The sequence below is a fragment of the Dipodomys ordii genome, unplaced genomic scaffold (genome assembly GCF_000151885.1).
Source record: "Dipodomys ordii isolate 6190 unplaced genomic scaffold, Dord_2.0 Scaffold28, whole genome shotgun sequence".
Classification (NCBI taxonomy): Eukaryota; Metazoa; Chordata; class Mammalia; order Rodentia; family Heteromyidae; genus Dipodomys; species Dipodomys ordii.
In genome coordinates this window covers 11,653,330-11,668,562 of record NW_012267244.1, presented here as the reverse complement: position 1 = coordinate 11,668,562, position 15,233 = coordinate 11,653,330, and the positions used below count along the sequence as shown (strand labels likewise).

At 48.1% G+C, this 15,233-nt stretch overlaps 1 protein-coding gene across 1 annotated transcript; it reads right to left on the bottom strand.

Moving 5' to 3' along the window:
* Positions 1-798: 798 nt before the first annotated feature.
* On the bottom strand, positions 799-8,933 carry Otp (orthopedia homeobox). Its single transcript, XM_013015861.1, has 3 exons — positions 8,754-8,933; positions 7,098-7,507; positions 799-1,369 (listed from the first exon to the last, which is right to left on the bottom strand). The coding sequence occupies exons 1-3, from the start codon at positions 8,788-8,790 to the stop codon at positions 839-841; spliced, it is 978 nt and encodes a 325-aa protein (XP_012871315.1). The 5' UTR covers positions 8,791-8,933; the 3' UTR covers positions 799-838.
* Positions 8,934-15,233: the final 6,300 nt, after the last annotated feature.

The following is a 15,233-nucleotide window of genomic DNA, read 5'->3' as shown; positions in this document are numbered from 1 at the left end:
ACTCCAGGGCAAGGGTAGGGGGGTGGGCGAGGTGAGCAAGAGAGGAAGAATACAAGGTTAAATCAAAGGGTATCAATTGGGCCCTCGGAAGAGGCGGTTGGTAGCAGATGCTTGTCTTCCTAGAACATAACAATCTCTAACATTGTGCTGTCCCTTGAACACGTCCATGTGTGACCTCGATGCATGTGTATGTGTGCGCGCACACGTGTGTAGTGTCTGAGAGTGGTGTGTGTATGTGTGTGTGTGTGTGTGTTTCTGCCCACAAACCAGTCCATTGGTGTCTGATTTCAGATCCTGAGTCGACTCCCTGGTAAGTAAAATGGCGGGAAGGATGCTTTCGGTGGGGCGCAGGAGGAGGGGGGGCACGGGGAGCGAAGGAGCCGGGGAAGAGGCGAAGGGAGGGCGAGGGGGGTCGTGGGCGTCGTGTCCTAGGCGTGGGTGGGAACACAGCCCAGCAGAAGGCCGGGAGCGGGGCGCGAGCACGACCAGGGCCAGCCGGGGAAGGGGAGGCGGGAGGGAGGGGTGCGGAAGGGTGGGATGGGGGCGCTGGAGGCTGGGCCTAAAGGGGAGTAGGGGTGGGAAGGGACGAGGGTTGGGGGGAGGCGTGGGGAGCGCGGGCCAGCGAAGTCAGGCGAGGGGTTGGCCTGGCGGGCCGGGGCTTGCTGGGAAGCCCGAGCGAGTGGAGGGTGGAAGCCAGGACCGAACGAGTTGGGACGGGGCAGGGCGCCGGGCAGGGGCCCAGGACGGGGAATCTGGGGAGGGGCCCAGCGCGCGCCCAAGAGTTTCGGGGCGGCCCTTGGGGCGGCGCCGGGGCGAAGCGGGCCGGGGCGCGGCTGCATTAAGTGAAGCTCATGGAGACTGTGTGCTCTAGCGCCTTGCGGCGGAGCGAGGCGATGCTCGTGCCCCGCCACACGTCGCTGCTGTCCGGGGAGCTGCAGAGCTGGGGCGAGCCCGAGACGTTGCTGGGACCGGGGAGGGAGGCGGGCACCATGCCGGGGAAGGCAGGCTGGTAGAGGTGCGACTGCAGCCCGGCGCCGTTGGACCCCGCCAGGCTGTTGGACAGGCCCATGGAGTTGGGCGGCGGCCCGGCCGCCAGGCTGCACTGGGACAGCGACTGCGCCATGGCTTGCTGCCGGCCCAGCGCGGGCGGCAGCGGCAGCTGAGACACGCCGGGCATGGCGGCCGCCGCCCAGCGGGTGTCGTTGGCGTGGAAAGAGCACAGGCTGTCGCCCATGGCGGCGGCGGCGGCGGCGGCGGCGGATGGAAACTGAGGCAGGCCTGGCGTGGGCAGGAGCGTGCCGGGCGCGCGGAACACGTTGGTGGTCTTCTTGCGCTTCTTCCACTTGGCGCGTCGGTTCTGGAACCAGACCTGGAGCGGGCAGGGCGGGAGACAGACAGAGCACGACGAGTGAGCCGACCGACCACAGCGGCCCGGGGCTGGAGCCCAGAAACCTGAGTCAGATGCGGGCTACGTTGCAGGCCGGACCCCTCTGATCGGCTCCACTTGGCTCCGCTGGGCCCACACCCGGCTAGGCTCGCCATCATCTACAACCCACCCGACGTTTCTTGCGCCCACGAGGCGCTGACTCCCGCGCCCTCAAGTGATTGTGCCCCTTGGCGCTGACGCGTGGCGCCAACACATCACCCCGTGCAAAGCTCACCGCGTCCCCGCCCCCCAACCCTGGCACGGCCTGTGCACTGCACACATGCACAGTTCTGCAGGCAGGCAAGTGTCAAGGCTCGCCCCACAGGTGTACAAATGAAGATAAACACGTGTACCATGTGGCTTAATGGCATGTCTTATAACACTGATGGGGTATAGAATTTTTAGAAACGCTGGACATTTGGAAATTGATGAAAGGCCGTGGGTGACATAGCCAGTTTCAAAATCGAAAGACAAAGGAAAATCCCTACCACCACGGTTGACAGGACAGAGAGGTTAAAATAGTGATCGTATGGAAAAGTGAGCCACTGAGGTGCAGGCTTGTTTGAGTCGCCATGCTGACTTCTGATTCCTCCCACAGTTACAACTGGGTGCGACCGCAGCCGGGCTCACCGGGAACCATTGTCAGGACAGCTTTGTCTGGTCTCTGTGGGCTGCCAGGGCCCTGAGCCGCCAGACCTTCAAGACTGTTTTTGTTTTTGTTTTTTTTTTCCAGTAACTTAATGAGAATCTCAAGTAATAAGGCCTCTGGTACCTTCAAGTAGTCTTCCCTTTCATTTATAAACTACAAGCAATTTTTTTTCCAACCAATGCCAATAAAAAAAGAGGTGAAGTTTAAAACTCACACTAGTTATGAAACAAATTTAATTTTGCTTAGGCCAACCCAGAGGTCCTTTTCAGAGAGATGTGTTTGATAAACTATATTCCAAATGAAAATAAGCCTCCTACACTTTCTTGCCTAACAGGCTCAGGAATTTCAGATCCTACCAGGCAAGTTTGTGCCTACAGATGGGAAATTCAGTATAACAGGGAAAGAGTTGTGTCTGGATGATATGTACTAAGCGACAAGACCAAGATGACTATCCATCTCCACTTTTTAAAATTTTATCTTCAAGGAGGAAAATAATAGTGGCCAACATGCCTACTTGGCAGACATTCAGTTTTAAATCTTGCCAGCCGCAAGTGTGCTGTGACTAAATACAAATAATGTGGGATATAGTATCAAGGTCTGTGTTTCCTCTTAGAATTTGGCCAACACAATTTAGTCATCATACTATTTTTGGCCCAAAAGGTGATTCATCAGTTAGTCCAACCCAAGCACTCTGCTCTGCAAAATGAAGTATCACAAGTGTGGACAAACGTGCCCTTTTTCTTGGTAAACCACCAGTTCTCAGCTGTGTTGCACCCTTGTAAGCCAAGACATAATCTCCACCTGCCAAAGCCAACCATATTGCAATCTAGATGTCTCTTTGAACTGATTCTTGCTTTCATAACTTATGGGGGACATCATCCACCACTTGATCTTTCCCTGGTTCCTACCTCATTACTACATGTTGCCTACCCCACTATCTGCAAAGGGCAAATACTCAGCATCCTTTTCTCAATACAGCCCCTGAGGTAGTGTTACCGATTAATGAGACAACAGGTCCTTGATAGTGGATGGGATCAATGCTTCAGGATTGAGCTGTTAGGGCCTTTGATGGAGAACACACCTCCGAAGTGGAGGAGTGACAAGCCATCACAAGCACCTTTGCAGCACCCAGCCAACACTGGATGGGGGAAGGGGGGAAGGGAACATTAGATGGCAGGGCACCCTTGGCAGAGATTGGATCTGTGTCCAAATGATTCCTGCACCTCACATGCAACACACAAATATATTTTCAAAGTTATCTGATAAATCTAAGACTTCCTAACATCCTCTAAGTGCCCGTGAATCCTAAAATATTGGAGGGGATGAGGTAGAAAAAGGAGTGGAAAAAGAAATCAAAGAAAGAAGTGCAGGGATGGTGGTGGTGGTGGAAATTTGTCCAGAGGAATTTCAATAGCAAACATTACTGCCAGAAAGGTTTCTGAATCCAGAATCTGCTCACACATAGAAAGGGATAAAAAAAAAAACAGCTGTTAAAGAACTAAATGTTACAGGAAGAATAAAAAAAATCATGCTCAATTATGTTCAAGGGTTAGTAGTCAAATGATAGCTACAAATTTTTTTATGTTTCATGGCTTACTGGGGTTGGGGGAAAAAATTGCACGGGATCTGAGCACCTCTGTTCCAAGCTATGATGCATATGTTTTTAAAATGTGAATGTTTCCACTTGAAAACTAGAGCATGACGGATTAAAATGCAGGCAAAACCTAAGGGAGATTTTCAGAAGGCACAGATGACAACTCCAGGAAATATATTAACCGCAGCCACGGGCCAACTTTGTACTTAGTTTGAAATGCAGCTCTTCTTCGAAAATGCTTAATACAACAGTGAGAATCTAATGGAGGTTAGAATCTAAAAATCCACTTTCATGATATCTGCTGTTACAGTAATATAGACATACTGTAAATGTATTTTAAAATATATAGCCCATTTAATTCCCCAGCTATAAATGGCTCAGAAATAGAGAAAGAGGGGGAAAAGGAAAGAATATTACTTTTCCCCCCTCTAAGCAAACGCTTTATGAAGATCTCATTGGAATCCAGCAAATGATTAATGTGAAGATTTGGGAGGAAATCTGGGGAGCTGTATTAAAGCCTAGATCTCAGGTTCATTTCGATCAGCCAGCCGTGAACTCTGGGCCGAATTCATTACACTTTAATAGTGCTGGGAGAGGAAGAAAATGCAATTTCTCATTCCATTAGAAAACTAGAAAATACTCTCAGCTTGTCCCCCTATTAAGATGTGGCAGGTGACAGGGCCATTCTGGGAGACACGGTCAATGGAATTACAGCACATTATTTTTGTTCATATAAAATATTGAAAGGCAAGCCTGACTGTGCAGAAGTTATTTCACTGATTTGGTTTTTATGTAAATAAAATATTGAAAGTTAATTAATCCGTGCTAGAGACTAATGATTATGCTTATTATATTGCATTTGATCGCGTAATTTGCATGATTCTCGCATTGCTGCTTAATAAGCCATTCCAGGTTATAAATAATTCTGAAATTGGTTTCTAATAATGGCATGCTATAAAAGGAATGGTTTTTATTACAGTAGGCAGAAAAGGGGAGCATTATCAGAATAGAATTGGCCTCCATGTGGGTAGAGGTGCTTTAATAAATACTTAAAAGTGTGATATATACCAAGTATAGACAAAATAAATATATTGAATAATTTAGCCTAGAATAAAAAAGCATCTCTGCAAACAAACAATTACAATGAATTAAATGTTTAGATCACTTTTAATCAGTGCAGTGGCCCACATACTGCAAAGAATGTGTGACAATCTGTTAGCTACAAAGAAAAGTATGAAGCACTCATCATATAAGAACATAAGCCAATTACTATTTAATTTGAATTTGGTCAAGGAGCAGTGGTATAGTGAACAGTGAAGTAAATACATTTCCCATAAATTATTTTTGTATTACATTACATAATGTTAATCATTTTGAAATGTTAATTAAGAAGGTTATGGTGATCTGATTACTTTTTAAACTATGAAATATTATTTTAAAAAATATTGAAGTTGCCATTCTATTAAATTGTTTCTATCATAAGCTTCAAGCTATTATCTTTGGTAGAACATTATGCTGGAACAATTAGCATATTTTGTCTCATTCTTCTTGGATATTCTTTTGTGTACTTTGTCAAAATAACTATTTCTACCACACACTTTATATTTTATTTCATTTACAACTTTTTCTATCAAAAGAATCACTGTCATTAACCTTTGGAAGACCTAATAAAGTTTAATAGACCCGTTTTCTTTTTTCATAAAATTAGTTGTCCAATTAGATTTTATTTGTGATTCTAAGTTCCATTGTAATTTGAATTAATTACCAGTATGTCTGGGTTAAGACACAACATTTCACTCTTTAAAGCAAAAATTAATACTTAACATTTCTCTTGAGGGACAAAAAACAAATTTATTAATTTTGTGCCTCTAATATTGAGCTGACATCCAAGTATTATCTTTATGAACTACTGAGATCGCTTTTTTTTCCGTGAATGTTTGAATTCAACTTCGGATTTTAAAATGGTGAAAGGTGAGATATTTAAAGGGCATTACAATAATTAATCTTCACAATTCGATTAATACTCTTTCCATGCATTATTTCAGTTGCCCATGTTAAGGCCTTTCAGAGCTCACTAACAAAACCACCTAGAGTTATAGTGAACAAAATATCAATCTATTAATTTAACCATTTCAAGTTTTTGATGGCGTTCATTTGCTACTAGAACAGAAACGCGTACTATTTTTTGCCTTTTAGCTATAAATTGTCAAAGCAAAACAAAATTGTTCAGCATTGTGATTATGGTTACCTGGTCTCTCGTCTCCTAAATTAAATGTAAAATAACTGAGAGTTCTAACGTTAATTTCAAAGGTAGCACTGGTTTAATAAATTAGTGCGGTTGACGCCCAGGATACTGGACAAATAGTGAGGTCCTAGACAGCAGAGGAAGAATTTCAGCACCCTGGATAACTCAAGACAGAGAATGCTTCTTGGCCTTGCACCTGTGCGTAAAATACTTGTTACTGTTTTTGTCCTTTTGAAAAGCGGGGGTGAGGAGGGGGCGAAATCTGGAGCTCGTTAGGATTATATTTTTATTCCCCAATTTTCAGAAGAGCTATCGGTGTGATTTTTGAGGTGACATATAATTTACAACGTTGTGTGTGCCAGGATGATAACGGTTCAACAATGATTTCCTTCTAGCCCTAAATGTTTGAGGTTTTTTTTTTTTGTTTGTTTCTGTTTTTCTTGATTGGGTAGCTACATCAGAAAGCTTTCATTTCCCACTATCACACTCCCAAGTTTCCTTAGGGAAATTTTATTTATTTATTTATTTTGTTTAAAGCACACAGGACTTGCACCGCGGACTGTGGAGAAGATCTCCAGCCACTCTAGCTTATTGGTAGACCACCAAATTCAGAACCTTAGCAAAACATCAAAATACTTTGTCTGGGCGTTGGGAGAGGACGATATTTGAGATTAAAGTCACACCGTGAGGTCTGAGTGGCTTTAAAAAAAAACTCATTACACCTTATTTCTTCCTTTTTCATGTTTTGTGTGCGTTTTCCCCATTTATCTAAATGCTTAATACAAACTCATTAAGAGGTAATGAAATACTTGTCAATAAGTAGAGCCGGTGTTGAAGTTTACCCCGGGGTTAGCCGCCTGGGAGATGCCGGTGTGGAGAGAAGGGCGAACCCAGCAGCCCAACAATACCTGGCTACCCTTTAAGAGAGTTTCCACCCGGACGTGGCTCTGCTGGTGCTGTACTGGAGACTGGCCTCGCAAGTCCTTTGGGGGATGGCATGTGGCGGGGGGGGGGGCGAGGTGGGAGTAATTTTCTGGGCAGAGAAAGAGCTAGGAACCGGTAGATGACCCGAGCGCTGCCCAGGGCCGCGGTAGGGGAAGAGAAGAGTAAGGTCCCTTTGCAGAAGCCCTCCCGCCGCCCTCGCCTTTCGGTCCGGTCGGTCTCCACATCCAAGCCTGCGTACCTGCACTCGGGACTCAGTCAGCCCGATCCGCAAAGCCAGCTCCTCCCGCATGAAGATGTCGGGGTAGTGCGTCTTGGCGAAGCTCCTCTCCAGCTCGTTGAGTTGCGCGGGAGTGAAGCGCGTGCGGTGGCGCTTCTGCTTCTGCTGGCCCTGCTGCTGGCCGCCTTGGCTGGGGTTGGGGCCGCCCTGGGGCCCGGGCTGCTTGTCTGGGTCTTTGGCACTCACCGCCAGCGAAGCGGGAGTAGAGCCCACGGTGGTGATGTCTTCGCCCGGCAGCAGCGTGGCTCCCTCCACTGGGTCGGAGTTGGGCGCCAGGTCCCCTGGATGGCCCCCGGGGTCGGAGCCCCCCACGCCCAGCCTACACTTCACCGCCTCCCGGTGGCCCAGAAGCTCGGCGGCATCTTTCATACCTGAAGAGGCAAAGGGATCTCGGTCACTCATTTCTTGGAGATGCCACGGGGGACCGTCTTCCCTCCTCGGTCCACCCGCGGCCCCATCCTCGGCTCCCGCCGCGTCCTCGCCCGTCCTAGGGACGAAGCTCCCCAGGCGATCTGCTGGGTTCCCCAGGATTTGGACAGCCAGGGTAACATGACATATCCCGGCTCCTTCCCTTCTCTCGGCAGCCGGCTCCTGTAGTTCACCAGGCGTGCTTTCGTGTCCCCCGCAATAAAACACCCCCAAGCCGGGCAATAAAGCATGCGTCCGGGTCCCTTTCATAAACCGTGTCCCTGGCGCCCCAGGAAATCGGAGGCAAATCTTCGAACAAGAGGCGCGGGCGGCCAGAAAGAAGTTAAAGGATTCCACCTGCGCTTAGGCAAACTGGAGAACTCTTATCTCCAACCCCGAGTCCCTCTCTCTTGCCGAAGATGAATACGTCCCCGCAAGCCTTTCACCCCGCACAGTCAACCCAAATCAACTCCGCCTCCCTCTCAAATCAGAGAAAGGGTTTGGAAAATGGAATCACATCCATCAGCAAAGATTCCCCAAACCCGAAACCCAGAGCCTAGTACCCCAGATAGCATTAAAGAAACTCTGTACACACAACAGTGAATCAAACTTTAGAAAATTCAACTTTTCTTTCCAGAGAAATAAAAGGCCCGTTCCTTTCAGCCATTGGCAACACGGAGTCCCTGGTAAAAGGCTGGAGTGTGCGCGAGGACGAATTTGGCGTTTCTTTCTCAACCAGCACACTTAGCAAATCCACCTCGGTGTCAGCAGCTTCTCCTTCACACAAGATTTTTTTTTAATAATTCAACCACCCTTAGATGAGAAGAAGAAAGGAGTGGTGGGGGAAAAGAGGGGGAAAAAGAGGAGAAAGAAATCCCAGATCAGAGCACAGGGAAGAGAGAAAAGAAACACCGCCAAAAACAAATGATCACGGGGCAGATCGCCTTTCAAAAACATCAAGGGGAGGGGAGAAGAAAAAAAATAAGGAAAACAAAAAAAGTAACAACATTCCCCCAACTCCTTTTTGGGATCTACATATTCCATAGATTTTTTTTAAAGACGATGCTAAATCAAATTAAACTTTAATACAGCACAATTACTTTTAAAGAAATTAGTCCATTTAGGGCGCATTAAGGTAAAATAAGGAACAAATTGACAATTTCCTGCCCCGGCTTCTCCTGGCTGCCGGGGCGAGAGGCGCTCACTCACCTAGCCTGGCGTCCAGGAGGTCGGCGTGAGACAGCATCGCGCACCGCTCCAGGGCGAAAGCTGTTCCCCCCCAAATTTTAGCGGCTTTAAGTTATTTAAAATAGATATAAGCTATAAGCTATACGATATAGATATATATAGATCACCTAAATGAAAGAAAATTCGGTTTGTGGTTAAAAAGGGGGCTTCTTGCATTATAATGTCCTTTAGAGAGACGGGGAGGTGCTTAACAGTTGAATGAACCCGTGAGCAGCTCGGCGAGGGGACCAATCAGGAGGGCAGCCTGCAAATGTCAGCGCCCGGAGAGTCCCCCACTCCGCCCGCCCGCCCGCGCCCGCCCGCCCGCCCGCCCGCCCGGAGGAGGCGGTGGCCGTAGCCCTGGCAGCTTCAGCCCGAGCAGCCGCTAAAGCAGCAGCGACCACTTCGGCCTCGCCCTGGGCTTTCTGGCCGGCCTCGATCCGTTCCTTCCGGAGCTTTTCTTTCCCCCCCAAGCACACCTTTAATTCCCCTGGCCCTATCCAGCTCGCTTCACAGGTGCAGCTCCGTTGTAGCAGAGCTAGGACAGTCCAGGCACAGGGGCAGACCAGAGACAGGGGCAGGGAATGACCTCCGCGTGGCCCGAGAGTCGCCCCGCCTGGGCTATCTAGGCCATCCTGGAGGGCGGTGGTCACACCTGGAGCCCCACCGGGGCGCGCCGCGCTCCTCGGACTGCGCCTAAACTTGGCCTCTGCTTAGTAGGCCCGCGCCAGAGATCCCAGGCGCTGTGTCTGGGCTCAGAGGCCTACCAAGCCCCAATTCCACTTCAGGCTGAGTGCGTAAAGAAGACTTGGCTCCTTGGCACTGCTAATGTCCGCTGTCTGCTTTCGCGGCCTGTGGGAAATGTGCGTTCCCGCACTCCTCACCCTTCCCGCATCCTGGGTCCGGCACCTCCACCGGCCAGTGCTCAGGTCCCAGTCCCTAACCTGCTCTTCCGTCAAAGTTTCAAAGTTCAGTTCGGTTCCCCACTCCACTTAAGGCTGTAAATAAAGTTAAATGCTCTTTATTTTCTTCTTGAAGATGTTAAACTACTTGAACAATTTAAAGTGCTTTGCACAAGTGAAGCGAACCATTTCTAATGTTCTGATTTTTCAGAGCCAGCCAACAACAAAGTTTAGATTAGTAATATATTTCTAACCAGAGTAATTTTCAAGATCATTAGGCATTTATGTAATTAGTGCCAAATCTATAAGCTTTTATTACGATTATTAGAGTAAAATCAGTATAAATTTGTACTAATTTACTACTGTTTAGACTTGGCTGTCAAGCCCAGAGGTTCTTATTGTAAATGATAACTGAGGAAATTAAGTGCAAAATTCTGTACCATTTCTGATCTGCTCCTAAACAATCCGTTTCAATTGTATTTGTAGCAGAACATAATGCCCTCTTAAAGTTATTTGACTTGTATTTTTATTTGCAACACAAGGAAAAATGCCCTCTACCCAGGCACAATGAAAACTGATATTTACTACTCTCAACTTGATTAACATTGATTTTTAATTCGAGACTGATGCAATTAAGATTATTCATTTAGTGCAAATAAAGCTTCCACAAAAGGGTGGCCCTATGAAGTCTGTTTTAAATAATACCGAACAAATGGCTTTTTTTGTTCGCCGTCCAATTGACTTACACAAAACATTGAAAATGCTGCCTGAGAGCAGATGCGAGAGGATGCGTGTGTGTGTGTGTGTGTGTGTGTGTCCTTAGCTTCGTGACAGGGACCTTAGCCGGGAGACAAAGGAGGCAGCAAAGCAAACTCTGGGGGTAGTTTTGCTTCCTCCTTCTTCCTTCTTCTAGCTCTGGCAGCCTCCTCCCGTGCACACACACACACACACACACACACACACACACACGTGCGCGCGCGCACTCATGCACACACACGCGAGTGCAGGGCATCCGCTATGGCGGTGCCTTCCGAGCCATGGAGACGGCTTACCCGGAAGCCTCGGACCTAGCCGGGTTTCAGCGGCCGCTGCAGCTGCTGCCAACGCGGCCTAGGTGGAGCTGGGGTGCCGAGGCCGCAGATTCTGCCTTGGCAGAGCCAAGCTGGCCGATGGCGTGTCTGTAAACCTCAAGGGCATTCTGCAGGTGTCCAGTGCCCTTTAGAGAAAGGTTTTGCCTAAGGGGGGAAAAATTCCAAGTTTTAAAGCAAATCGAGCCCCTCCAATAAAAGCCTCCTCCCCCCAACAAAAGTTTAAGTCTAAAAGTTAAAGCAAGGAAAGGGGCGCAGCTAGAAGAGCCCCCCGGGTGGAGCTGGGTGCCCTGGGGTTGTGGCTCTGGAGCATGCTCCCGCCCAATCTCATTCAGGGATTCTCAGGGTTTTCTACCCACCTGTGTGGGGCTTTCTGGGTTCGCCAGGCAGGAATTCAGGGGCAGAGGTGGGAAGAGGTAACTAAGGAAGTGACAGGCAGGCCTGGCACCAGCACCCCGCTCCCCACAAACAGACAGGTCCAGAGAGGCCTGGACTGCAGTGTCTCCCTACACACCCCCTCCTCCCCGGGGAGGAAGGGAAGCGAGGGGAGAGACTCGAAGCCACAAGTATACACCAGTGTGCCACGGCTGCCCGCCGGGAACAGGCGCGGGCCTGGCGGCGTCCCCCGCATGCACTCGCTCATATATTCTGTTTTGTTGTATCTTTCAGGTCGATAAATAAATGTGTAATAGTTAATGTGAAGACACATCAGAGTAATAACAATGGGACGAAATCAAAGGATTATCCATCTCTGTTAGTAACCGCTGAATAACAATGTTGCGGCATGATTGATAGCCCGCTTCATTTTATGACTTTTCTATTGGTCTTGATTTTTATAGCAGTATAAACAAGCTAAATCATTTCTTCTAAGACTTCAGAGCACAGGCATCTAGAAAGTGGGTGGGAGCCGGGGGGGGGGAAGGGGGGAGAAAGCAAATGGAAAAAAGGAAAAAATTTAAAAAGAAAAGAAAGGGAAATCTGAGGGGGGGCTGTCGAGATGGGGGGCACCGGTGAGAGCTGGGGCTGGAAGCCAGAGCCAGCAGCCCGCAAGCTTGGACGGGAAAACGACAAGAGTCTAGATGTAAAAAGCTCGCTCCCCGCCCCCCCCACGCCCCACTTCCTCACGGCAACTCCTTTTGGCCAATGTCTGAATCCACCTGGGCAGCGTCTGAAATGTATTTACCGGAGTTTTATTCCCGTCATCTTTCCACGTTCCTGGGGCAGCCGGGAAAGTGCCGGTCAGGCCCATTGCTGTTGATAATTTAAGGTATTTCCCACATGATCATGGGAACTGAAGTCCTTAACAAGGCCAGGCTTTAGCGCAATGGCCCCCAAATCTTCAGAATGACAAGAATGTCTTCAGAAATCACTTCAAAGCAAAGTAAAAGGATTTTCTATGACGGATCCAGTGATTTTTCCTCAATAAATAGGTTTTAGATTGTTACACACACGTAGAAGTGGAACAAAGGGAACTACCAGAAAATATATTGGTTGCCCCTAATAAAATTTATTTAGACAGTTTACTTCTCATAAAAAATAGAGATTGAATTTTGTACAAGAGCCTGCCAAGGGGCGATGCACAGGGAAATCATTTTTTTTCTTTCTCCTTTCCCCCCCTTCTCCTTTTTAACGAAGCACAAAGAGCATTTAAAGGCCAAGGAACCTGCTCATGACTCCTGCTGCCCGAGTGCCCAGACCGTGCTGACCTAGGTAGCTTTGAAAGGTGGCTTTCTGAGAGAGAGAGAGAGAGAGAGAGAGAGAGAGAGAGAGAGAGAGAGATTTTTTGAAAGCCTTGATGATTGATGTAGATGACAAGCAAAAACAACTACTACACAATCCACGTTTTTCCTCTAGTTTTGCCTTCCCAGGCCAGAGTGGCATGGGGGTGGTAGGATTAGGAAATGGGATGAAGTGGGCAGAGATCGGAGGTAGGACAGTAAGAGCCTTAAAAATGGATTTATGCTGATTAGGCTTGCAATTCTGATTTTCTTTCTACTTGTATTTATACATTCTTTGAGAATCCTTGTAATGACAGAGAGAATAAAAACATATACAGAGTGCCTCGGGAACAACTGGGTAGTGTGCCCAGAGCCCTAATTGCTTTTTCCACTTACAGAAACCTTGGGTGTTTATTAAATGTAACTTTCATCTGCTTGGGTTGTTAGTAAACTGCTTGCTTTTCTATGCAGACAGTGGGCTGAAATATGGCGCGTTATTATTCACATTCCTGCTATTAAATGCTGAATTGTAACATTGTTCCCTTTAATGAGGAGCGCCTCCCTCAATAATTAACGATCTCACATTTTCCTATTTTCTTGCCTGATGAAAAGAATCAATTTTAATTCGTGGCAAATTACAGCCATGCTTTTGGGTATTATTTGCTTACAGAAAACAAATCAAGTGACTTGAATACTCTTGTTTACTTTTCCAGATATGCAATAACCCAAACGCAACGGCAAATCAGATCCTGTTCTCCGGGCCTACCTTAAACCCGTATAAAAGATTAAGGGGGGCGGGCAGGGCATAAATAAGGGAGGAAAATAATGGAAGCTCTCAAGCCCAATGCCCTTAGAACAATGGGGTCCACTTTGGTCATACATCATTGCCCACCCGGTCCCAGGCAAGGGTGGGTAGATTAGGTCTGGCTTATTGGTGGGAGTCGATTTGAGAGTGGGTGCATGGAAGAAAAATCTGGGAGGGAGGCCAAGTCTCTTCTAAGGGGTGCTGAGAGCTCCCACACTTCGCTGCATAAAAGAACTCTTCTCAAGATTCCCCAGGCCAAAAAGGCATCGTCTGAGAGCCCCTGACCGTCCGTTGCGGAAGTGTCCGCCACTCGCCCGTCGACTCGGGTCTCTCAAGGGCAGGGAGAGCATCTTTTAAGTCCTCACTGAACGTGCCTGGGCCCAGCCCAAGCGCTCATCCTCCAGGCTTGCTTGGGCAGGGAGTTCCGGGACTCAGAACCGGAACCGGCTTCACAGGGTCACCAGAACCTGGGGCCCCCGAAAGAAAAAAAAATCCAACTGGACCCAAGCTCCTGTCTCAGATCCAAATGTCCAAACTGTCTGTCCGTCTGTCTGTCTGTCTGTGTGTCTGTGTCTACCTCTTTGCAGGGTTCCGGGAACAGGGCCCTGTGTGCCTATGTGTACTTCAGTGTACGCTCGTGCGTGAGCAGTGCGGGTCCACTGCCCGCTCCCTGCACGGGGAGGCGTGCGGAGCTCGCACGCGGAGCAGGAGAAGCCCTGCCTCAAACTTTGATTTTTATAACCACCCCCACCCCCCAAGCCTTCGGAGGCACAAGAACTAGAAATGTTTTGCTTCCCCTCCTCCTCCCGGCATAAACGCGTTCCCACACATTCGATTTTGCAAACTATAACCAGATCGTTCACCTGCATGACTCTTGGTAGGCGCAGGGGCCAGATTCTGACTTTTTTCTCTTTCTCCTCTTTCCCTTTTGACAACTGGCACTCACAGCCCTCAACACAGAAGCCCCAACACAGCGTAATGACGGATCAGTACCCGCCCCCACCCCACCGCAAAGCTCGCTTCCTTCTCTCTCTCTTTTTTAATGCCTTTCGCCCAGTAATTTTAATGGTCCCAATTAGCCACACGGAATATAATAAGTGACCTAGAGTTTTTGTTTGCATGTGTTACGTTCGTTGCTTTTCTGATTTCTATTTACCCAGGATAAATAATCATATATCAGTTATTCAGTTAGGTGACAAGACTAGTAATTGGAATAAAAAAAAGGGGGGGGGGAAGCTCATCCTGATCTCTTTCTATAACTAGATATCGCCCTAATAAGACTGCATCAATCTTATCTAGCAAATAAATAAAATAGACAAACAAACAAATTTGCCTCCAACAAGTTAATGCGGTGTATCTGAGTGGAAAGTAGATATTTTCACGCATTCTGGAGATGAGGAGTGACTTTTAATAAAATCACAAGAAAAACAAATGTAATTCTGTAAGCCATTTCTGGGAGCCGCCGGCGCTCGGCCCCTCCCCGCTCGCTTCCCTCCCAGCCCTGAGGTTCCAAACCTTTCTTTCTTTCTTCCTTCTTTTCTTACCTGTTGGTCTCAGGCTTAGGACTGACAGGGGCTCGGCTACTCTAGCTACTTTATTGGACTTTGAGATGGGATGGGGGAGGGAGGTCCGGTTCTATAGACAGTGAGCGCTTTTCTTTCTTTTCCTATCTTTCTCTCCATTCTTTATCCTCCTGCCCTCGCGCTTGCTTGCTTGCTTTCCTTCCCCTCCCGACCCCTCTCGCCTCTCCGCCCGCTCCTCGGTCCCTTGCCCCCTCCCTGCAGCCCGAGTACGGCTAATTCCGGGCGTCTATATTCACTCAATTAGAGAAATCTACAGAGAAGATCGATCTTCCATCTGCAGACATGCCAGCTTAACAAATTAGATTCTTGTTTCGTGCAGGTGATTTGGTGACAGTTGGGGAATTAGAAGTAATAAGTTGTTGTGTT